General features: G+C 37.5%; 1 protein-coding gene across 2 annotated transcripts in view; it reads left to right on the plus strand.

Moving 5' to 3' along the window:
• Window positions 1–25902, plus strand: part of LOC118573724 — a 65139-nt gene that overhangs the window by 14149 nt on the left and 25088 nt on the right. The window contains exons 3-4 of one of the 2 annotated variants that reach the window (XM_036174054.1): window positions 1418–1609; window positions 4065–4186. In XM_036174054.1, the coding sequence (XP_036029947.1) occupies window positions 1418–1609; window positions 4065–4186 (314 nt within the window). The remainder of the gene's footprint in view (window positions 1–1417; window positions 1610–4064; window positions 4187–25902) is intronic. The other variant, XM_036174055.1, reaches the window with a different exon arrangement.

Here is a 25902-nt window from a genome sequence, read left to right on the forward strand (position 1 = left end):
ACAGAAAGAAGCAAAGTGCTAGAGAGGTTCCCCAGAAATCCACAATGATACATCCACTGTAGACTGCTGGCAATGGTCGAGAGAAAGCCTGATCTGACCTAGTCTGGTGATCAGATGGCCAAACACCTTAACAGTCGTGCTGGAACTCTCATCCAATAACTGATGGAAGTGGATGCAGAGATCCTCGGCCACACCCAGGTGGAGCTCCAGGAGTCCAATTGTTAAGAAAGAGGAGGGACTGTAAGTGTGTGAATTGTTGAGACCAAGATTGGAAAAGCACAGGGAGAAATAGCCAAACTAATGGAAGCACATGAATTATGAACCAAAGGCTGTGGAGCCCCCAGCTGGATCAGGCCTTCTGGATAAGTGAGACAATTGAATAGCTTGAACTGTTTGGGAGGCATCCAGGCAGTGGGACCCAGACCTGTCCTTAGTGCATGAGCTGGCTGTTTGGAACCTTGGGCTTACACAGGGACACATGCTCAGCCTGGAAGGAGGTGACTGGACCTGTCTGTACTGAATCCACCAGGTTTAAATGAATCCCCAGGGGAGTCTTGTCCCTGGAGGAGATGGGAATGGAGGGGAGGGGCTGGGGAGAAGGTGGGGGCAGGGGCGGGAGGGGGGAGGACAGGGGAACCCATGGCTGATGTATAAAATTAAAACACAAATATAATAAATAAAAACAAGGAGAAAAAAAAAAAAAACATTCTCCTGTCTTCACAAACTTGTAGACATTTCTAGGTGGGTATATGCCATGCCAGTTTCTAGTCTATGCACCAGAGAACCATATTCACCTTATTTGGCCGCTTCCCAAAACTTATAAAAACACATGTAGTTCATAAATGAGTCACTTCTTTCTGAGAGAGAGAGAGAGAGAGAGAGAGAGAGAGAGAGAGAGAGAGAGAGCGAGCGCAGTCTATTCTCTTTTCATGTTTCTTCTTGCATTTGTTGTGGTGTGGTAGAACCAGTCTGTTAACTTGTATTAAAGAAGTAAATGTGGGATGGAGGAACACAGTTGGCCCTTAAAAACTGGAGGCTTACACTGAGTAGAAGAAGCCAGAGAGCTAGAGGGGCCAAAGCAGGGCAAAATGTGGTACAAGCAGTGAGCAAAATGTGGATAGTTTTGAAAGCATTCTTATGACACCTTGCTTTTCTCCCTGTTCCCAAGTGTTAAGTGCCATCTCCATTAGCTGACGGTTAGGAAATCCTGAAATCTTACAGCTTTGGTATTATGACTTAATGTGTTCAAACCTGTAGGTTTAGAACACTCAAATGGAAAAATGGGATGAAGTCAATCTCTTAAGAAGGAACTTAATGAGAAATTTTGTGGTTGAGCAACAATAAAATGTTTGATTCACTCATATGAGATAACTTGTATTCCCCTATTGTGAGAGATATTTATTTTATCTCTACCTAGATGTCAAAATTTCAGAGGCCAGTTGGGAGACTATTGGTACATGGGGGACAAATGCGAACAACTCTGGAACACTGTGGACCTGATTTTAGTAGCAACATTGCCTGGAATAGCACTAGCTTTAATTGTTGGTGTGGCAATCCAGATTATCCACTACTGTAAAGGGAAGTCAAAGAAGAAGGGAGATCATCACAGGTAAAAGATTTCTAAGTACTTCAAAGAAAGTAGATAGTCTTTCATGTGACCAGCAAATGAATCAAGATATAATGAATGCCATTTACTACTGTTTGTTTTCTTTCCTATTCATTAATATTATAATTCAAAATCAAATGAACACTGCCAAAGTATACATATTTAGTTTAGGATCTCAGTAGGGAAAAGTCTAAAAGGCCCTTCTCCAGATAAAAACCAAATGCAATTGACAAAATGTATCATTTTAGTGTTTTCTTTCCAGTAAGGCAATGCTTGTGTGCACCATGCATTCCACCCTGGTGGTGTGGGAACAAATGACCAGATACTGCTGTGCCCGTTCAGACAACTCCTTTATACCAGCAGCAGTATCCAGGATACCAAAAGATGAATCTAATAGCTTTGACTTCGATGAGCTTCTGTCTTATTTAACTAATTGCACCTCCTTGAGCTTTAATTTCCTCATCTACAAAATTGAGATGTTTATAATCATACCTACTCACTTCAGCGATGGTGAGGATGATACTAAAAAGCAGCAATCAGGTATCGGCTGTTTATTATGCATGGCAAGAAAAGTTACAAATGTATCATAACTATTAATTCATTTGATAGTCTCAACAAGCCTATAAAATACTGATGAGACTACCGAGGCATAGAAAGATCAAATAACTTCGTCAAAGTTGTGGTGCTAAGTCTGGTTACTAGGCACAAATTCCATGCTGTGCTAATGGAATCTGATAAACTAAAACAATATTAAAGCTGGTATGCCTTGCTGCATCACCTTTATTTCTTTATGTAAAACAAACTCCATCCTTTATAGTTTTCAGTGCTTCTGAACTTTGGAAATATGTGGTTTAAATACCAATGTATAATCTCATGAACTTTCTATCAATTAAAATCACCATCCGCTTTACTTTATCATTCCTCTGTGACAAGATAATGTTATCTTCTAAGCATCACAGGGATGCTTTGAAATATTATTTCAAAACGGGAACTAACTGGTACTATTTGCCTCATATTGATTTGCAACAAAGTCAGCAATTTGAACTGTCATAGGTATTTGTCTGTTGAAAGCATAAGATTAAACTCACCAATCATTTTATCATTTTAAATTTCCAATCTCTGTGTCATTATTTCATATTCTTTTAAGTGCCATGTAGTGTATGTGTATACATATGTGTATTCATATGTGTATGTATAGGTATATTAATAAATGTTAATCAACATTAATGTAAATTCAAATTAATATGAAGAATTTCATATTATCAGTTGATATAAGCTGTAACCCACCCTGGACACTAAAGAATCATTATAAGTAACACATAGGTCACTTTAAAAATAGTCTCTTTAATTTTTCTATCCCAAAGTTCTTTGTTAGATTTATCATCTTTATATATGTGAATGTGTGTCTGTGTATACAATGTGAGGGGGAATGTCCATAGACACTAGAAGAGGGCATCTGATACCCTGTAGGTAAAGTTATAGACAGTTGTGAACTGCCAAACATGGGTGTGGGGAACGGACTTTGGGTCCTTCAGAAGAGCAGCAAGTACTTTTAACCACTGAGCACTTAATTCAAGTCCTCTATTCCAAAGTTCTTAATCAATGGACATATATTCCAATTCTTTTTCTTCTGTGACTCTGTGACTTTGAGTAAACAAAAGTTCACTGTTTCCTCATTTATAGAAAGAGGAGTAGATATCTCACTTCTTCATTAGTCTGTGATTTAAATTAAATAACTAATAGGGCTGAGAATGACAGAATCAAGGTGGTAGTAGCCTTCATAGGATTTGAGCTCATTTCTGAGCTTTCTGTGTTCTTAAGATGTTCTGTTTTCTTTCACTTAACATGATTTTTAGTTGAGTTCCTTTTTATAGCTCTTTTATTATCTGCATGGTGAACTGATGAGATAACTCGGAATCTACTCTGTGAAATTCTTTAGCTTAGTGGAGAATGTAAAAAAAAATCACTATGAGGAGAGTTTCCTTAAATTGTCTTAGCCTTAAGTTTCTTATCTGTAAATTGAATTTAAAACACATAACTAGCAGGTTTTCTATAATATTCTAATGAGACAGTGCAATTCTTTGTATATATATATAATAAATAACATAGATTAATGGTTGGATAGGAAAATGAATATATAAATATGTATATGTTAATAAATGCAATAAAATGGTAGTGGTTGAATCAATTTGGGAGATGTATGGATATTTGCTGAAATTCCTTTTGAATTTGCTGTATGCTTAAAAGTTTTTGCAATGTATAAAATCAGATGAAGTAAAGCACCTTGATCATGAAATAGATTTAATATACTGTAGCTTTTATCAATTCTTTTTCTTGATACAGTCTTAAAATGGGAACATTCATAGTGTATTATTAAAAAAATTATTAAGACATTGGTATAACAAGTTATGCAAATGTTTTACCATAACTGAATTGTGTTTTTACTTTTATGTGCCAGAATGGAGAGGAATATGCCAGAACTTCGACCTCACCATAATTCTACATATGGTTTTGATACTGATAGGAATCTTCCTCAACCTAATCAAGGCCAGGTAAACACTGAAACTCATTTGTCAAATAAACTAAGTTTACAGAAGACATCAAAGAGAGAAATGCTATAGAGAATGAAAGCAGAGCATACAAATGTTAAAAGTAAATGTTATCAAAAGATAAAATTGTAAAACTATGGGATTTTTGGTGCCAGGTTAGATACCAAGTACCAACAGAGTACAGGCCAGGCCTGCAGCAGTGACACTGCAAATGCTCTCTACCTCTTCTTCCCATCATTTTCTTCCAGGTAGAATCAAGTTAAAACAGTTATCAAAGACAGGCTTGGAGAAAACTAAAATACATAATAAAAAGAAAACAAAAGTTGCCAGAGGAGGACAAGGAAGATATGAGTAAAAAGAATTTGCTCTCGACATTAAAATCTTATAACTAACAGTATATTTTCAAGTGCACAGCTCATTTAAAAGAAGTTATGTGGAGATCTTGGAGAATTAATGTATTTAAGGAGTCATTCTGAATAAAAAAAATAAAAGGGACTTTGCTATCACATTAGACCAAAAGTATAAAAGGTATCAGAAATACTGTTGTTCAAACAAATCAAAAGTGCCACTGTTGTGGTTTGAAAGAAAATGTCCCCCCCCCCCAAAGGGAATGGCACTATTTGGAGGTGTGGCCTTGCTGGAGTAGGTGTGGTATTATTGGAGAAAGTGTGTCACTATGGGGGCAGGCTTTGAGGTCTCTTTTCTCAAGCTTCACTCAGTGTGACAGTAGGTCAACTTGCTGCTGTCTTCTGGTCAAGATGTAGCCAGCACCATGTTTGCCTGCATGACACCATGCTCCTTGGCATGATGATAATGGACTGAACCTCTAAAACTGTAAGTCACCACCTCAGTTAAATGTTTTATTTGTAAGAGTTGCAGTGGTCACGCTGTCTGTTCTCAGCAATAAAAAACCCTAAGACAGAAGTTGATATCAGGGACTGGAGTATTGCTATGATGCTAGGCCTGAACAATACTTTTGTTTGGAGTAGTATAGACTTTAGTACATTGGTTTAGGAAAGCACTGAAATGCTTTAAGCACTGCTTAATGGGCCATACTAGTAAGATCATAGAAGACAAATGTGCTGATAATGATTTGAGATGTCAGGAGCTGGCTCAAGACGTTTCAGAGAAGAATTTTAGTATGTTGCCTATATCATTTTTGTGATTGTTAATTCCACTAATAGAGAATAATAATAATAATAATAATAATAATAATAATAATAATAATAAAAACTACCACAGTTTAAAAACAAATTTGAAGCAAGCTTTAATTAAATACTGGCTAAGTGGATGGGCTCTGACCAGGTCCATACCCAGGCTCCCAGCAAATGGCCTGGAATCACAATTTGCAGCAGTTTAAGAAGGAAAACCCATAATTTATTGCATTTCCCAGCAGGTCTGATCATGGGCAAGCATACATCCTAATGTACCTCCACCCTGTGAACCTCCCAACCATATGTGATCAAGCACATTAGCATAGATGAGTCAAACTTGTTCAGGGGAATGAAAAACATATGTCTAGATATCTCCCATAAACAATCACCTCCAACATTTCAGGAACTATTTGCCTTTGGGTAAGGAGTTTGCAGATCAGAGATATTTTTGTTTATGAATCTCTTAGGCATAGTAATTAAAACTTAAGATGTAAATTTGGCTCTCACATTCCCTCCTTGTGTTGTATCCTGAGTCAAATCCTTGACTCTGTAATGGTTACCTGTTTATATTGGGATCTAATAACCATCAACTTAATGGTACCCAGACAGGAATTATCATTTAGTGAAGACATCAATGACACAAGAGCCAATAGCAGTTAGCAGAAGCAGAAGAGCCAAAGGCCCTGTGATGGCTGACAGAGTTACTATGTAGAAGGAACCTAGAAATAAGAATGGGGACCACTTATTTACTTCATCTCAGGTCTCCAGTGACAGGGAGTTTCCTTTTGATCTAACATTCTAGCCTGTTGGGGGACAATGGGTGATGTACTCTCTTCTGTAATTACTTCCTGCTGAAATTTGGATATTTTTTGTTAGGGCCCAGGAAGGCTGGAATGCTAGTCAAAGGCAAGAAGGGAATTGAGGCAATGGGGTATTCATTAGAAGCATCTGATTCGCTGACCCAGCTGGCAAAATAGGGCGCATTTATATCAGCTGAATTGGTCTATATCAGCTTTCAGCAAGTCTAGGGCTCACAGGCATTTGGAGCAGGTTGTAGTCAGCAGCTGATGCTTGGATGTGTCTGTCAGCCAAGTGGAAACCTTGAGTCAGATATAGACTAAAATCAGAAGTTAAAATTTAGGAGCTTAAAGGAAAATCTTACACTTGGAACTTTTAGGCCCATAGTCTTAGTAATTGAGGAAATGGAGGAATCTCAAAGACCAGGAGAGAGAGAGAAATACCATCCTCAGGAATAGCCAGGTGGGGAAACTTAGGCTGTTCTTATCTGGAGTCCTTTTGATCTATGAGGAGTAGTTGCAAGTCTCATGACTCCCCAGATTCTCTGAAACTTACATGAATTTTTTAGTTTACAAAAAGACATAAAAGTTTTAGATATATTAGCTTTATCAATCTGTACTGAAATCCATATTGTTGAAAAAGCAGGTAACAGGTATCTATAAAAAATTCGGAGTAGACTCACAACTTTGAGTCCCAGCAAAAGGTATAGATTTGGGTTAAAAAGCATGTACATTTTCTTTGTGTCCAGAGAGCTAGGTATAGATTGTACAGAGATGTAGCATGAATCTTAAAAGTTCTTATTAATAAAAACAAATGTAAGCCAGGTATTGGGGTGAATGCTGGAAGATCAGAGAAGCAGAACAAACCACAGCTTCCTCACCTTGCCAATTCCTCAGCTGATCCTGTTTCCTCAGACTGGAAGCCTCTGAGTCCTCATATCTGAATGCATCTCAGTTGAACTGCTGCTAGAAGCCTAAAAGCTTAACCAGCCAAATGATGCTAGTTTCTGGTCTGCACGCCTTATATATCTTTCTGTTTTTGCCATCACTCCCTGGGATTAAAGGCTCACTTCTTGGGATTAAAGGCATGTGTCACTATGCCTGGCTGTTTCCAATGTGGCCTGGAACACACAGAGATCCCGAGGGTTTCTGTTCTGGAATGCTAGGATTAAAGGCGTGTGCTACCACTGCCTAACCTCTATGTTTAATATTGTGGCTGTTCTGTCTCTGACCCCAGATAAGTTTATTAGAGTGCACAATATTTTGGGGAACACAATACCACCATACAGAGATGTCTTCAGCCTGGTGAGAAACACCTTTAATTCCATACTTAGAAGACAACCAAAGGAAAGCTAAAATCTCGAGTTTGTGACTGAACTCCATTGATCAATGTCAAAACATGGAACTTTTGAAGTCCTAGTGTAACAATAGCATAGAAGGGGAAGGAAATCTGCAACTTTTCCCATTTTCATAAACTTTAAAATTTTTAATATTTTTACAACATTCATTTATAGCTTAAATAATTTTCTAAGACTCTCAAAACTTATTTAAGCTTTTATATCCTTATACCTTTATATATCTTAAAACATTCTTAGACCTTCAAAACTTGAGAACGTTTCCTTAGACCCTCAAAACTTGCATAGGCTTTCATATCCTCAGACCTTTATATATCTTGAAACATTTTTAGACCTTGAAAACTTGCATAGACTTTAACCCTTTTTTCTTCTATCTAATAATTTACAAGAGACATAAGCAATTATATCTGAGAACAGTCATTTTATATCATGTCTCTTTAGTGGAAGATTACATCTGAAACCTGTTTATCTTTTCATAGGAAGCCTGTTAGCAAGGCAATACTGTCTAGCTTTTCTCTACAGTAGATCTAGTAGCTCTAGAAAAAGTAAGGATTTATTTATTTTTTTACATATTAAATAAGCTAAAGAGGTGACTGTAGCCTTGGGGAAGAACCTGGTTGCCTGTTGCTGCTAAGCTGACAAAGTTATAGTTAGCCTAGCTGTTAACACTTTCAGATCTGAGAAGAATAAATTATAGCACAAAGTATAATCCAAATGGCCTATATATCGATTAACATGACAGAGACTAGTCGATTACCTAGATAGTCATCCCAGGTTCCTGTGGTCTCCATGACAGGGCATTGGGAGCAGAGGTATGAGAAGAGCATCAGTCTTTGTCTGCCAGAACCAGACTTTCATGTGGAGAGGAACATGGGAGAGACTGATCTTACTTTGTCTAGCCAAAGTAGGGCAATAAACTCTTCAGTGTCCTGATTCTCCATATTTTTGGCCTGGTCCTGGTAGCAGGTGCTGAATTGGGGCAGTCTTACTGAGTGGTTAGTGTTACCAAACACAGATGGAGTCATTGTGTTGCCCCATCATCTTCTGTGGAGACAGTGAGGTCACTGCTAGGATCTTAGAATCTCTGTCATAGTATACTTTTTCCATTAAACATTTTAAATGCCATATTCATCAAATCTCTGACAAGTTTGAAGACCATTATCATATAGTTAAGTATATCTGAGCTAAATGAACCTAGGCTTAACCATGAAAACATACATAATGTGACTACAAGTTTGATTATTATAGACAACTAACTAATAATCTGTATTTCTTAATTATACATTTTATTTTTAACTGAGCTACATAGGTACAATATTTTAGATAATAGTAGAAACACACACAGTATAACAAAAGTAACTTTAAATGTGTATCAATATACAAAAATCCATGCCAATGTGAAATATTTGAGACTAGTAGTTGGTTATTTTTAGTTTAAAAGTAGATCCAATAATCTACCCTTTTCCATATCCCCCCTTTCTTTTGAAAAAGATCCTTAAATCTAACCTCCTTCGTTCTTTCCTGATCATGACCAATAACAACTTGCAACCAACCCCCCTAAATAATGACAAACATCCACCAAATGACCAGAAACCATCCACCCTAACTCTTGGGAATGTGGGTACTGTGTTCTCTAGACTGCTTCTTGTTGTCTGGATATGATGGAATCTCCAGGGGAATCTGAGAAGATCGAGACAATGGTTAAGTCCTGGGAAAGCTAATTGTAACGTCTGTTGTCCAGTCTCAGAACGGTTCCCATGCAGACGGATCAGCGTATATATCACCTGTTCTATAGTCACTCCTGCATTTCTCCCTCCCATCTGTAGCCAAGATCCTCAGGAGGATCTTGTAGAAACAAACACCTAACCTCTCCCACAAAGCAACACATTACCCAACATCTATTCTGAAGCCAATGCATCCCTAAAGTATATAGGCTGGTTTAAAATTCAGCACTTCTTTCCATAATCCAATGTATCTCAGTAGTTGCCGTTTGCTCATCAGTATTTTTTTTTTAAAAAGTCAATAAAGCAACATACAGGCTCCAGGAGCCCTGTGTACTTCCCATCCTTGCATGACTTATTTCTTTTATATATTACTTTATTCTTTCTTTAAAGACTTAATTTTAGTGAGATTTTTCTTAATTATCCTTAATAGTTTACAGTAATTTATTAGCTTTCATAAGACTAGGACTTCCTGGGGTAGGGCTTACCAGCAGAGACTAAAGCCTAGAGGGTAGCATTGTCTTTGACAAGTTAATGGGCAACATAGCCATATGTTAATGGAAGGACCACAAGTTCTTTTTGCCAGAGATAAGGAGAATAACTCCCTTTTTAGTAAGCAGGAATTTTCTTCAAGCTGCTTGAAGGAATGGGAGTTTTATCTAAACCTTGGGAAGTTTTAGCCTTAAAAAAATTTCTCAACTGAAGCACCTTTTAGTATCAAAATAAAACTTTTCACTCAAAACACAGTCCACAAAAAGACTGAGAAATTTCCTGATCCTTTTATAGTACACCATTACAGAATATAGCAGCTTCTTATGACTCAGTTTATCAAAATAACTTAAGCTTAACAAAGTAAGCAAAGAAGGCTAGAAATACATTCTCAAGCATGAACAGACCTTAAATAAGGAGATAGTCTCTAAACCAGGGGTTCTCAACCTTCCCAGTGCTTCGACCCTTCTATAGAGTTCCCCATGTTGTAGTGAACCCCCAACTACATACAAAACCATTCCCGCTGCCATTTCACAACTGCAATTTTGCCATTGTTAGAAATTTCAATGGAAACATCTGACATGCAGGTAGACCTCTGTAAAAAGGCATTTCAACCCCCAAAGGGTTGAGAAGTTAGGTTGAGAAGCTGCTCAGAGTCCTCTGCCAGACCTCTTAGGTCATTGTTTTGCTGCGTCATAAGATTGGAATATCCCAATTTCTGGTGTTTAGTGTTTGCTGCTTATATCTATGCCCTTAATTTTTAGCCTTTTAAGTCCAAATATTTTTTTAATTTTTTTAAAAATTTATTATTATTATTATTATATTTGTGTTTTAATTTTACACATCAGCCATAGGTTCCCCTGACCTCCCCTCTCCCGCCCCCACCCCCACCTTCCCCCCAGCCCCTCCCCTCCATTCCCATCTCCTCCAGGGCCAAGACTCCCCTGGGGATTCATTTAAACCTGGTGGATTCAGTACAGGCAGGTCCAGTCACCTCCTTCCAGGCTGAGCATGTGTCCCTGTGTAAGCCCAAGGTTCCAAACAGCCAGCTAAGTCCAAATATTAAAAATGTGAAACATTTTATAAATTTAAAATGTTCCACAGCCTTATAAATTTAAATATTTTAAAAACTCTTCCTTAAAACAATACCTATTTTAAATTTTTTTCTGTAAAACTTCAAAATTTTCTCTTAAAAAGTTTAAAAGTTCTCAACTGTGTGTTCCTGCAATATAAAAAAAAAAGTACCCTTTTTCACTTCAAGAGAGAGAAAATAGGGCATAAGCACAATCTGCCTAAGTTATAACCAAGCTCCAACAGTGCAAACAATCCTAAGCTCAATATCTGGGATTTAGTAACAACCTTTAGGCTTTTCTCAAGGAGCCTGGATCACCTCTTTGGCCCCACCTTCAGCACCATATACATAGCTTGCTTTCTAGATCTCAGTCTGCTCCATTTCATTGTGGCTGTTGCTTCTGATTGACAATCATATAGCACCCGCATTTCCAAAACCTCTAAGGTTCACAATTACAACTAGGCCCGCTTTGGGAACTCTAGCCCTGACACATATTTGCAAACCTCTCCATGATTTCTCATGTCTTTAAAACCAGTATCAACTAGGTGACTCTTAAATTACAAAGCTTAGCTGCCAGCGCAAGGTACATTCTTGCATATGAAAGCATAGAGGTGAAGCTTTAATGCCTTATTAAGCAAGCATTGTTTTTAAATCCTATCATTCATAAACCTTGTTTTCAAGAGAGAACAGGAATTATCATACAAAAATCTACCCCAATCCAAAGTCTTGTGGATACCTATCGTTGCCTTCTTGGTTAGCCCACTCCATGTGACCTTTAATCAAGATGCTAGTGAACTCACGTGATATCTGTCTTTTCCAAGCCTAGCAAAGATGGCTACCAGACATGTTGTTGCCAAAAGATGAAGTCATGGGACATCTGGCTTCTCCAACCCTAGCAAAGATGGCAACTAGCCATGTGGCTGCCTAAAGATGGTAGCAATCCAAAATAGAATGCCACATGGTTCCTTTAAAGTTACCTATGCATAGATTTGTTCTTTAAAATTACCCATGCACAGATTTTTAATTATCAACTCCTAGTGCTACTAGTTTTGATGTTTTTTTTCAGATTTTTATAGACTTTTAACCATATCCAACAAAATAAACATAAATCTCAAGGTACAGAATGTTCACATCAACCAAGTCTAGTTTTTTTGTCTGTTCTGCTTTACTTTCTTTTCCCATCACTGTCAGGCTGCTCAGACTGACACGGAAACACAGAGGACACTTTGAAATAAGCATGTCTGGGTCTGAGAAGGGAGGCCAATAATCCAACGCTAGAGCCAGTTTTCCAATAAAGAAGAACAACATGAAACAACTTTAATGTTATCCACACCCAAAAGATATTTGAACTCCTGCTAACCTGAATCCAGTGACCAAAGAGCTCAGGGATAAATTCTGGGTCACGGCCATAAATGCAGCCATGACAGTGATGGTGACTGGTTGCTGTCAGCAGCAGAGATAGCAAAACTATTTGACCCTTTTCTGACTCAGCACCATTATTGCAATAAAACTTTTGAACACACCAAAAAAACATAGACAAAACTTTCCAACAAAACAGGGAGACATAACTCTCTTGAGAAAAAAACAAAACTTTCATGAGCACACCAGAAAATACAGAGAGACAAAACTTTCCAACAAAACAAGCGTACACAACTTTCTGGAGAAATAGGCAAATAAAACTTTGAACAAGACAAACAAAACTTTGCTCAGTAAGTAAACAAAAGCTTTCCAACCAGAGCCAGAACCAGATGGGCAGGCAACTTCTTGCTGCTATATGCCCCAGACAGAAGAATATTGGAGTCCTGTGGAACGTCCTCCATGTCCAAGATAAGGATCCTACAGAATAGAACCAGACTACAACTCACCAGGAGGCTTCCATAGATGGTTGCTGAATTTCTTAGCATGAAAGTTCACTCCAATAGTCTGTAAACTGATGGCAGCCTCGGAACCTTGGAATGTCTCAAATTACTTGCCTCCTGAAGCAGCTCCTCAGCCCCAGAGATCCAGAGTGAAGGTCCAGCTTTAGAATTTGGGTTGGGTAGGTGGTCTGAATCTCACTAGAGCCTCCAGAAAATGTAAATCTCACCGATTGAGAATAAGACTGTTATGCCCAGATCCTGGGCACTCCCCACAAAGACCACCACAAAGACTGAATCTCATATGTGAAATCTCATATGTCAACCCTGTCTGACACATTGGTGAGATCAGAGAGTCAGGAGCCTGGGGTTTTTATTATAGCAGTGGTTGGGGTGAGGGGATTTCTAGGGTATGGGACCCTGATTGGCTGACATTGTCTAAGGGTATCTGCAAAAGGGAAATAGATGTGCACTAGATTTAGGGACATCTGATAATCTTATTTAATGGTTGGAATGTTTGGGATGTCAGTTACTTCCCCTTAGATGCTGGCCCATTCCTGGGTGGATCCCTGGATGGTGTTAGCTTATGTTTTTTCCTGGATCCAGGTATTGCTTGTCACTAAGCCTGTCATAGCAACTGTGTCTAGGCCCCAAAGCCTGTCATGGTAGCTGTGTGGTCAAGCTGTTTTACGCCCCCCACAAGACCACTACCACAGTTTAAAGCTAAATTTGAAACAAGCTTTAATTAAATACTAGCCAGGTGGATGGGATCTGACCAGGTCCAAACCCAGGTTCCTGATGGTTTTAAAAAAATATTAAGTGGGGCTGGAGAGATGGCTCAGTGGTTAAGAGCACTGACTGCTCTTCCAGAGGTCCTGAGTTCAATTCCCAGCACCCACATGGTGGCAAACAAACATTTGTAATGAGATCTGGCACCCTCTTCTGGCCTGCAGGGACACATGCAGGCAGAATACTGTATACATAATAAGAATAAATAAATCTTAAAAAAAATAATAAGTGGTGCTGGTTACCATTCTAGAGGGGTCATGAGGCAGGAGGCATGACAAAACCCAATATCAGAGCTTTATTAGGAGGAAGTGGGGGGCAGAAGAAAGTGTGGCCAGGCCTGAGGCAGAGACAAATGTGGAGACAAATGTGGAGAAGTGAGAGAAGGCGAGGAGAGAGCAGAAGAGAGAGGGGAGGAGTCTGTGTCTGGCTTTTATGGATTCACCTGCACATGCGCAGATTGTATGACCATGCCATGTGTATTACATAATCATACAGCTAATGCTGTAAGATGTAAGACCTCTTGCTTAGTTACTACTGAATAGCACATGTACAGCCATACAGCTGGAAGAGTGGCAGAATCCTAACAGTTTTCAGGACATGACCCAGAATCACAGTTTGCAGCAGTTTAAGAAGGAAAACCCATAATTTATTGTATTTCCTATCATTTCCAATCTGGGCCAAGCATACATCCTGATGTACCTCCAGCCTGTGAACTTCCCTCCCTCATGTGATCAAGCACATCTGTGCAGATGGGTCAAAGAAACTTGCTTAGAGGAACGAAAAACATGTGTCTTGTTATCTCCCATAAAAAAAAAATAGACTCCAGCATTACAGGAACTATCTGTCTTTGAGCAACAGGCTTGCAGATCAGAGACATTTTTGATTTATGGATTTCTTAGGCATAGTAATTAACTTTGGATCTCACAGTGATATATTTTGGTAAAGAGAGTGCCTGTCTTTTACCTTTATCCAAAAGAGTCTGCCTGTGGCTAAATTGAAGAGTTTTGGATTAATTCTGTTGCCAAAACAGCCTAGTGTAGACTCTGTCATGTGGTTATTGGTGGTAACTCTAATGAAGATTTATAATGAAAAAGAGCAAACTGAACAAATAAAAATACAAAATGTACACAGATTGAGAAAAGGTTCGCCAGGAACTGAAATAGACCTAAATCTTATGTTCAAAGAGATAAAGTAATTAAGAAATGGGAATAAAGGTGTTGGTGACCTCAGGGCAAGATACCACCCAGCTAAGTATTCAATTTGTGAAAAAAGAACTGAAGAAAAGCTTAAAACTGGGTGTGGTAGGGCACATTTTTAATCCCAGCACTGAAAAGGCAGAGGCTGGTGGATCTCTGAGTTTGAGGCCAGGCTGATCTACAGAGCAAGTTTCAGGATAGTCAAGTTTCTGCTGTGAAAGACAAGAAGCTGGAAAAGATGTAATTGAATGAGGGGACCACGATCCAGACCCAGAAAGCAGCAGACCTTGGCAACCTTGGTCATGTGGTTCTGGCTTTAGAGTTAAGGATAGAAGAAGGAAGTTATGGAATAAAGGCACTAAGGCCAGGCATGTGCCAGGGCTGTCCCTGAATGAATGACTATTAGAAAGGCCATTGTGTGAAGCTGTGAAGTTGAAGCCTGGATTGCCTTGGAGAATCCAAGATGTTAAATATGCCAGAGTCATGGGATCCCTGCCCAGGAGAGCTACTAACAGGGAGTGGAACCAGCCCAAGGGAAAGAAGTGTGTTGCAATCCACAAAGTTGAATGGAGTTGGAGATATGAAGAGCGTTTCAACATCAGACATGAAGATGCAGAATTTGGGAGTTTGCCCTGCTGGTTTTTCAGTTTTGCTTTGATCCAGTATTTCCTCTCTATGTTCCTTTCCCTGCATTTTGGAATGTTAATATATATCCTGTGCCATTATATGTTGGAAGTACGTGGTCTGCTTTTTGATTTTAATTTTACAGAGAATTACAGTTAGGAGAATGCATGAGTCTCAGAAGAGACTTTGGACTTTGAACTTTGAAACAAGTGTGAGACATTGTTATAGACAATGGGGACTTCTGAAGTTGGAGTGAATGCATTTTTGCATTGTGATATGGCTACAAGCCTTTGGGGGCCAGGGAGTGGAATGTGGTGGTTTGAAAGAAAATGGCCCCCAAAGGGAGTGGGGCTATTAGAAAGTGTGGCCTTGTTGGAGTAGGTGTGGTCTTCCTGGAGGAAGTGTGCTGCTGTGGGGGCAGGCTTTGAGGTCTCTTTTCTCAAAGCTTCACTTAGTGGGACAGTCAGTCAACTTGCTGCTGCCTCTGGTCATGATGTAGCCAGCACCACATCTGCCTGCATGCCACCATGCTCCTCATCATGATGATAATGGACTGAACCTCTGAAACTGTAAGCCACCACCTCAATTACATATTTTCTTTGTAAGAGTTACAGTGGTCTCTTCATAGCAACAAAAATCCCTAACTAAGACAGCCACAAAATCTTTTTTGTTGTCTTTTATTTATCTTTAAATATGCCAATAGCAATCTCTGTATTCCATAGATGTAAGAACTGTCCTGAAATTAAATAATCCCAAGCTCAGTATACTTCTATATATGTGTCTAAACTGGTACCGTCTTAATATCAAGGCCAGTTAAACATTGGAACACTAAAAAGTTAACAGAAATGATTATGTAATGAAAGATTTGTGGCAAGTTATTTTCTACCTAAGATCAAATAAATTAAATATTTGAAATTTAAAATACCAGCATTAAAGATCTGTTCCAAAGCATCTTTCAAAAAAGACTAAACTACTCTGGATGAATATCCTAATGTAAATATTGTTCATATCTCCAAAATGGTGTTCTCTAAAACTATCAAATGGTTTTAGGCTGGCTGTTTTTCTCTTGAAGTGTGCATTTGTTTTGTAGGAAGAAAATGAATTATAAAATCTAGCATACAGAATGCACTTTTCCATTTCTAACAATTTGCTGCTTCTTTGCTCCCATAGTTATATCTGTCACCTATCCGGTTTCCAAATCTCCAAGTTGACTTCATTTTCTCTACTCCCTCTCATCTTTTAGAAAGTGCCAGGTACACTCTGAGTGTGAGTAAAACTCATGAGGATGTGCACATGAAATTCTTATCAGCTAGGCTCTATTCATTATACTCTATTCTCCCGTTCCTCCTCAATCTTTGTGTGGATAAATGCTTGCTATTGTTATTATGTCTATCTAAATATTTATATTTGTAAGTGCTGTGAACATTTCCTTGACTGGGGAAGCTGCAAATGATCCAACATGTCCCAATCTAGCACATTCTTCTTTTTGAAATTGTTTTCTAGTCTGGAGACTTTATAAAATAGAATTGAACAGAAATCAATTAGCTACTTAATAAAGAACTGGGAGACTTTTGCTATTTAGAAAGATATCTAGATGCACTATACTCTAAGCATATATTTAAAATATTGCCTTTGATAAATACTGGCTTTTCAGATGCTTAATCTCAAATTGTTTCCACTGAATTAAATACGGTTTTCCATTGCTAATTTCTTTATTCAGCTAGAGAACACATATACAAACAGAAGAGTTTGAGTTAATCCTTGAATTGTCCATGTTAATTTTTTTCTAATTGACTTAACAATTAGATTTAAGAGAGTAGTGGTAAGACTTTGTATTTATTAGCTCTTCTTCACCTAACCCCATTCACACCTTTAGATTTAGCACAAAGTAGCTTTCAAAGCTGTTATAATTGCAGCATGAGCATATAATTAGAAAGTGCAACATATTCTGAACCTTTGACAGCAAAAGTGTGTATGCTGTATAATTTAGTCCCATGGGAATTCACCACTGAGTTTGCTGGTAATTTTTGTTATTCTTCTGATTATAAATAATTTTTAAAAATTAATTTGCCTTCTAAAATAAGCTTACTTGCTGGAGTCTTCGCCACAGGATAAACATACTCAAATCATTTTCATATATAAAAGTACACAGTAACTATATTGGGGCATTTTGAATTTATTAGAATTTCAAAAATTGAATGTATTTTGATGATCACAGAAAAAATACTGATCTAACTGGAAAATAAAACCATAAAATAGTAGCAACACTTCAAGAGAAATGTTCTCCCCCCAAAGAGAATACTTTAACAATTAGATTTTCCAAATTTGGAAGGATACTCACAAAACATACTCAGTTGCCAACTTTGTTATATTTACAAATTGAGTATATTCAAAATAAGAGATGATAAGCACAGGAAATCATTCATCCTAGATAATATATAAAAATATCTAATTAATTAAGGTATTCCATATGTATGTGACACTATTATTATGACTTACTTTCTCCTTAGAAGTTAATATCATTTTTCAAATAGTTAAGTACCTCCCCCCATTATAAACAGCTCTGTGAAAATTTTGATGAACTCAAGATCACTACTGCATGTTTAATGTGCAACATCTCTGCATATATTTGACATCAAATAGGTTACTAATTATTTCATTGATATATAAATAACCAAAATTTTATCTTTTGTCATTTTCCTAATTCATTAATTGCTAAAGAAAATCTATTATGTAAATCCTTAGCATGAATCCTGATTGGTCTTAATAATAAAAACCCAGAGTCAGATATAGGGGTAAATGCTGAAAGATCAGAGAGACAAAAGAGCAAACCACAGCTACCACCTCTTACAACACCAAGTCCTCAGTCTGAAAGAGCCGAGCTCCTGTCTCCACTTGCCTTATCATTTCCTCTCTCTATGCAGCCATGTCACTTCCTGTTTCCTCTTTCCAAGTGCTGGGATTAAAAGAGTGTGCCACCACTGCCTGGCTTCTCATGGCTAGCTCTGCACTCTGATCTCCAGACGAGCTTTGTTTGTTAGAGCACAAACAAAATATCACCATATAAATCAGCAAGGGGAAAATGGTCCTTTTGCTATGATAATGTCTTAGTCTTTTTCCCTTTCTTCAGACAGGGTTTCATGGGTAGTCTTGATTGGCCTCAAGTTTATGGCAATCGTCCTGCCTCTGCCTCCCAAATGTTGGGATAATAGACAATGGTTCAATATTTTACTCTAAAAAGGCATTCTAGAAACACTGAAGAATCTTTTTAATTGAAAAGAGAATATTATTCTTCAGATCTTCCCCCCTTGTGGTTTTTAGGTCAATAGGGAAACTTAAAAAATCTTAGTGAAATTGTTTAAAACTTCAAAACCAACCTTGTGCTCTGGTGAAAGGCAAAATGTTTGCCTTACAGTCTTAAGCTTAAGTTCATGGCAGAAAATAACAATTAACCAAATTGCACATTATCTTTATATCCACTTGTGTTTAAAACTATTTTTTACAAAGCTGGGCTTTGTGTCTTGAAGAAAATTGAGAATTTCCACATAAAAGCAACAACAAGTCAAGAATTCAGCAGACAGGTGGTTAAAGACACTAGCACCATCCTATGGTGAATGAGAGAACCAAGCCTCTAACAAGTCAGCTTTTGACTTCCAAACATTCTTGTGGCATGCTCCTCCACACAAGTAAAACAGGTGCATTTAATTAAAAAAATTAAAAGCACCACAAAATATGTCTCTAACAGAATATAGTCTTGGGATTCTATTGTAAAATGCAAAACCTGCAAAAGGCAAACATTTATAAGATAAAAATTCATTAAAAATAAGGTATCGCTGTTTGAAGGAGCATGCGTTTTACCCCAGTACTTGAGAGGCACAGACAAGTGGCACTCTTTGATTTTACGATCTATATGGTCTACCTAGGGAGTCACAATACAGCCAGGGCTACATAAGTGAGAACCTGTCTCAAAAATGTGTTTAATCAACAAATAATATTTAAGATAAAGTGAAAGAGTTTATCTCTTGTTAGAGGTCAAGGTAGAGGATTATTCATAATTTCAATGTGTTTAATTTTGTTAGCATTACCTGATATAACCACTAAAACCAAGCAAATTCGTAAGTATATAGATGAATTCAATAATAAATGAATGATTATCCGCCATGCATTTTGTATTGCTGTATATATAGCATCATATATTTTTCAGTGTATATGGATGATTTGGTCACCAAAGAGAGGGACTATTGTATTAGAAAAATCTTCTATCGTTGGGGATTTAAAACTAAGAGATACTAATAAAAATACAAATCACTCATTGTTTTGATTAATACATGCAGTGCACTAGTAGCAAGAGGTTCAAACATGAGACTTAGAACAAATTAATCTGTTACTGTGTTGTAATTACAAGAGAAAAGACAGAACATTGCTTAAAGGCTTGTTAGTGGTCTAGTTAGAAATAAACATTTTCTTGTTGATTACATTTGTAATCTCATAAGACTAAATCCAGGGAGAATATAAAAGCTTGATCATGAACATATTATAGTAGCATCAACACATTCTTTAAGTCCCATACTTTCAATAATGTTATTAAAATGTGGTTAATGAGTATAAAATTGTGATCTGCAACATCACTCAAATATTTTCTTGTTTATAAAATTTCCCCCTTTCAATGATTCTATTCAAAGAACAAGAAAATATAGTTGGGGGTGGGGGGATGGCTATACATGTAAGAATGTAAATGCCCTAAGTTTGACTGAAAAGAAATAGTATGTCATTCAGGAACTTTTACCATGGTCAGAGATTCTTGAATCAAAGGGGTTATTAGAAAAGATATTACTATTCATCCAGGACAATGATAAAATTTGTCTTATATGAATTAATAATGAAAGCTTAAAAATTAAAAATGGTATATTAAGACCACACATGATAATTAAATATTTTTCCATAGTCAATCTGTCTTCAAAATAGCACCAGTTATTTCCCAGTTGCTATTTAAACATCTGAGCTTGCTAGTGAGAGTTTATCTCTTAAGACAATTCTTTGCAAATTTTTCACTAAATCAACAAGCAACTCTTCCTCTCAACCCCAACGAGGCAATTTATTTTTGCAAAAAGATGTTAATAATGTGCCAGAACCCAAACTGATCTAGTGAATATGTTCGGTCCAGATGGCCCTTGTTTGTCATCCCTACCCTAGGTCCCATTGGTGGGAGTGTGAAGTTTAGGAAATATGGATCCTTGTGGAGGTAACTACCTTTGAAATAAAAATGTTCCTTACAGTTCTCTTCATATTATACATTTTTTTAGATTTAAATTATTTTATTATCTGAAATATTGTGAAGTTCATATATTATAAAGATAAACCTGTGTGTTTTGACTTTAGGCTGTTCCCAGTATTCTCTATTCCTGCAAACACTGAAAACACCTAAGAACTTTTTCATTTCTAAAGAAGTATAAAACATCTGCTCCTTAAGTCCTGTGCACTGTCCATCAGGTGCATATTATACATTTTTCCTTTAAATTTAAATAGCACATGTTGACTGTTTGAAGTCTCTAGTAACAGTAAATTATTGCTATGAACCCACCTTCCTAGGAATGGTCCCTTGATTGATTGATTTACCTAGCCCATCTGGTATGTGAGGTTTTCACCCTACCTACCCAGAGATTATATTTTCTTGACCACAAGGAGTTTTCTCTAGCAGGCCTTTCCTGATGTTTGATCATCCTCTTTACTCTAAAGAGGTAACCCTAACTGCCACTATAGAATTGGCACAATGATTTGATATGGCTTCTTCCCACTAAATGTGGTCACTGAGGGTAGCTGTCAGAATATCCCTCCAATGGCCCTCTCTGAAAGACCCCAAAATCACATCAATAATTTCATTTATCTTTTATCATCTCCTTCCTAGTATTTAACAAATGTTTCTTTTTCTGTAAGTTAATAATAGAGAAAAAATCTTTACTTGGTAGCACACAAATTTATTGGGTAAGTTGAAATTTGATCTTAAAAAGCACAATTTTCATGGCTTTTTTATTTTCTCTATAACCCAATAATATCTTGCTCTATTTTATTTAGCTATGTTGTGAATACCTTTTAGAATTCTCTTTAGCATGTCTCTTAAAGTTTTCATTTCCTCGTATCTCTCTGTTGCTTTACCAGTTTGGCTTATGTTCCTAATATGAGTCTCAATCTTCAAGTAACAATTATGCTAAATAATGAGCGTGCCTTAGTCATAGTAACAATGCTTGTCACAGCTTCGGGGGGAGGCTAGAGCACCTGACACTGCAGTTATAAACCCCTCACCCCCTTACTCTCTCCTCAAGTGTCTGAGGTTCCCGCTAGGTGTTGCTCTAGGCTGCCTAGCACTGACTTGTATGGTTAATGTCAGGGTGAAGTTTGACAGGTACACCTAGAGTTTGTATTTCATGGAATGAAATGATAATGTATAAGAATATGAGCTATTGAAGCAGAGGAATAGAACTTAACAAATTTTGAATAAAGTTTCTGATACTCAGACTATTCAGTTGTAAATTCACATGAAAATACGTTTTGGGTATAAGGTTGTGAAAAGAAATAATGGAATGGTGCCTGGAGTATAGTTATTAATCTACAAATGGCACCTGTTATAGTGAGCAAGTAAAACTATTAAGCAGAACTTGTCCACCAGGAGAAACTAGTATGTCGCATCCTCTTTGCACTCCAGAAGGCTTTGAGTACACACAGAATAATGGAAGAGCTCTGAGCAGCAGCTTTCTGCTGCCAATATATCCTTTGTACTAAAATGCAATGCACAGACAAAGGAAGAATGGGAAGGATTAGGTAATAAATTATCTGTCAAAAATTTCATCCTCTATCTTGGAAATTATTCCAAAATAATCATGAGGTGTGGACATAATTCCAGAAAGTCTATGATGAGATAAAGCACAATGATAGTATGCTTGTCAGAGCTTGCATCTGTATTCCAAAATAATAGCTTAATTAGTGTTTTACTGTAACTTCTTGTTGCCTCAAGAAATTCACCCATCTCTGTGATATAAGCATGGACATATAAAACTAAATCTCTGCACCTATCCTTATAGGAACCCTCAATAATGTCATAAAACTATAACAAAACAACCACAGCCTACTGCATGATAGCAAGGTGGTTCACTGTGTGGTGCCTAGTCCGTGACATGTTAATACTACTTTTAGAAATATAATTACCTTTCAGATGTTTATGCAGTATGATTTATAACCAGGTGGACTTCAATACAGTCTCTCTCAGACACAAGGGCAAGGGATTAATGCTCTGTATCATTTCTCCATGGAATGAAAATGACAGATATCTCTCTCTAGATATGCATTACTATGGACCTGGTAATAGAAGGCAGCATTGTCAAGAATCAATTGACTTGGGAACTCCTGTGTCTTATATGACCTAAACTGGACTAAAATTAATTGCTAATTGGCAACTGCCTTTGGGAAAACATGATGACACTTTATATAGGAGCCATATAGCTAATCTAGTAAAAACCATTATCTCATTTGTCTTCCTCCTTTGCTCACTGATAATTTATGACTGAATCCTGACCTACATTTTGATCATATATATTAATAGGGCTGGAAATTTGGGAAACCAACAATGATAGGAACACATGTAAAAGAGCCTTTCAAATATTCCTTAATTTGAATTTGCTGTGCTGTTTTATAGCCTGTGAGATATGAATACTGTTTCTCAGTGATTATTGACTGATACTAATTAACCTTCTTAACAAGTTGGTCTTTTTATCTACCTGATTAATATACTGGCCTAACCAATGTACTTGGCCCCCAAAACCTTTGCCTCAGGTGGCCCTAGGTAGTTCAGCTTTGAGAAAACTTTGAGCAGTGTATCTGAATGTTTGGACATCAAATTCTAATATCATCCAAGGGAAGCCCAGAGTGTTAGACAGCAAATTAGTTGTCCATCCTGTGGTCAGAGACTCTAAGACCAAAGGAGACCGCGGAGTTGAATTGGTGCACTAGCTCTAGCTCCATGTTTATTATTTGAGTAAGCACTTTTCATACTGTGTTAGAGGTGTTTTCTGTCAATAACTCAGGAAGTTTAGAAGACTTGTGAAATGATTTGTCATTGCATACTGCTGTTTCCAAAAATCATAAGCTAGAATACCCCAAGTCTGGCTAGTCATTTTTGTTGTTTTTGTTTTGTATTTTTGAGACAGGGTTTCACTGTGTAGTCCTGGCTGTCCTGGAGCTTGCTGGCCTTGAACTCAGGTATCTCCCTGCCTTCACTACCCGAGTGCTGGAATTAAACATGTGTGCCACCATGCCTGGCTAAATCTGGCTAGTCTTACACACCATGTTCATAGTAGACAAGTAAAACCACCGTGGAGGAGCCATGTCTCTTCAGTCCGATCATTTTAAAATCACCTATCAACTTTGTAGCAGGTAGACAAATGTAGTAACCTAAGAACCTACTCTTCAAGGGCAGCAGGGTGTATCTCCCAACCTTTCAATTTCACTAATTGTTATTATGTCTTTATATGTATGCATGCAACAATTATTAGTGAAAAGAGAGACCATGAGTATTAAAGAGAGTCGAGAGGGACATGTGGGATGATTTGGAAGGAGGAAGGGAAGATAGAAGTGCTGTAATAAAATTGTAGTCTCAAAAATTAAAAGAAAATTAATGAAGTGTGTGTTTTTATATTACAAACTTATGTTCTTTTTTAATTCTTAAAATTAAAAAAATATTGAAAATAGATTCTTCTCTCATGTAATAAATAATGACCTCAATTTCCCCTCTATCCACTACTCCAAGCTTCCTCCAGCTCCCTTCTTCTCCAAATCCACTCCCACTCTGTTTCTTCTTCAGAAAACTTCAGGCTTTCAAGTGTGTTTTCATCTTAAATACACACCTTACATTCACTAGATGAAATTTTCTACTTTGACCAGTAGATGGCAGAAACTAACCTTCATATATCTACCTTCTCCCAGGTTTGAGGAAAAGCCTGTGTGATAACTTGTTTGCGTTTGCCAATGATACAGATAGTGTTTGTAATAACTTGAAACTTAAATTGTGTAAATATTCTTCTAAAGAAGTTTCAGCAAGGGTGAGATGGCCCACTGAGTAAAAGCACTTGATGCCAAGCCTGAGTAATTGAGTTTGAATCCTGGGACTCACACTGAAGGAGAGAACTGACTCCTGAGATTTTCCCTCTAAATTCCACTTGTGCCGTGGCATACACATCCCTCATCAGCACACACACACACACACACACACACACACGCACGCACGCACGCACGCACGCACGCACACACGCACACACACACATGCACGTGCACACACATAATAAGTAAAGTAGTTTTAATACATAAAAATCTTTCTTATTAGTAAATATTAGTAAATATTTTCATAATCACAATTTTCTAAAATTCATAAAACTTTCTCAGACTATTACTAAATAATTCAACAGACAATAAACTGTTGGCTTAATAGAAGGAAATCAGGCTAACAAGAAGCATGATGTGGAAAGTTCAAAAACCTGCTTTGGGGATTTGTGTAGGACAGTACAATATACACAGCTTGTCTCCTCTCTTCATTAACAAAATCAGCGTCTTCAGATTGAATCAGAGGCTGTGGTGGTGGGGAGGGGACCTTGAGAAATTTAGGGCTCCAGTTCCAACATTTTTGACTGCATACTGGAAACAGTTTGTATTTTTGAGGCAGAAAAAAAAAAAACCCAACCAAATAAACAAAAAAAACCCAAACCTTACCCAATGTTTTGTTTAAACGTTTTAAAAATGTTAAAAGTTGCAAAAGAAGGAATCTGAATTTTGTGTCTATGTGATATTCATGTGTGCTGGTACAGGTGTGTGCAAGTATGTGTGCGTGTGTGTGTGTGTGCATGTGTGTGTGTATGTGTATGTGTGTGTGTGTGTGTGTGTGTGTGTGTGTGTGTGTGTGTGTGTGTGTGTGTGTCTGCGGAGGCCAGAGGACAATATTTGGCTATCATTCCTTATGCATCATATACTTTGTTTTTTAAAGATGAGTTCTCTCATTTGTCAGCAAGCCTCTGAGATCAGCCTGCCTTTGCCTCCCCAGACTAGGATGACATGTACATCACCATGTCAGGCTTTGGGACAAAATTCAGGTTTTTTACTGTATCAGCCAAGCACTTTACTGACATAACATCTTCTGAGATCAGGAATGTAATTTTTAATTGCTTTAATTTATATGTATGAGTGTTTTTGCCTGAATATGTGTATCTTTATCATATGTGTGCCTGGTAACTATGGAGGTCTGTAGCAGGATTTTCTTGTTGGACTTATACTTGCTGATGGCCAGCTCACCATATAATAATGACATGGACACTTATTATGAAATCTTGCCTTTAGCTTAGGCTAGTTTATAACTTAATCAATCTGTCTTCTGTTAATTTATGTTTTGCCAAGTGGCTTCTTCCCTCTCTTTAATTCTATATGTCTGACTCCCTCTATGTTTCTCTGGTGTCTCTCTTGTGCAAAGATTCTTCCACTTATTCTTTCCTATCAGTCATTGGTCATTTAGCTCCTCATTAAACCTATCAGAAGGTGCTGTAGCAAAGACTCATTTTCACAGTGTAAAAAGATTATCCACAACAGAAGTCAGAAAAGGATGTTGAATTCCCTAGATATGGAGTTAGGGGTGGTTGTGAGCCACCATGTGAGTGCTGGGA

Source organism: Onychomys torridus, chromosome X (genome assembly GCF_903995425.1).
Source record: "Onychomys torridus chromosome X, mOncTor1.1, whole genome shotgun sequence".
NCBI classification, from domain to species: Eukaryota; Metazoa; Chordata; class Mammalia; order Rodentia; family Cricetidae; genus Onychomys; species Onychomys torridus.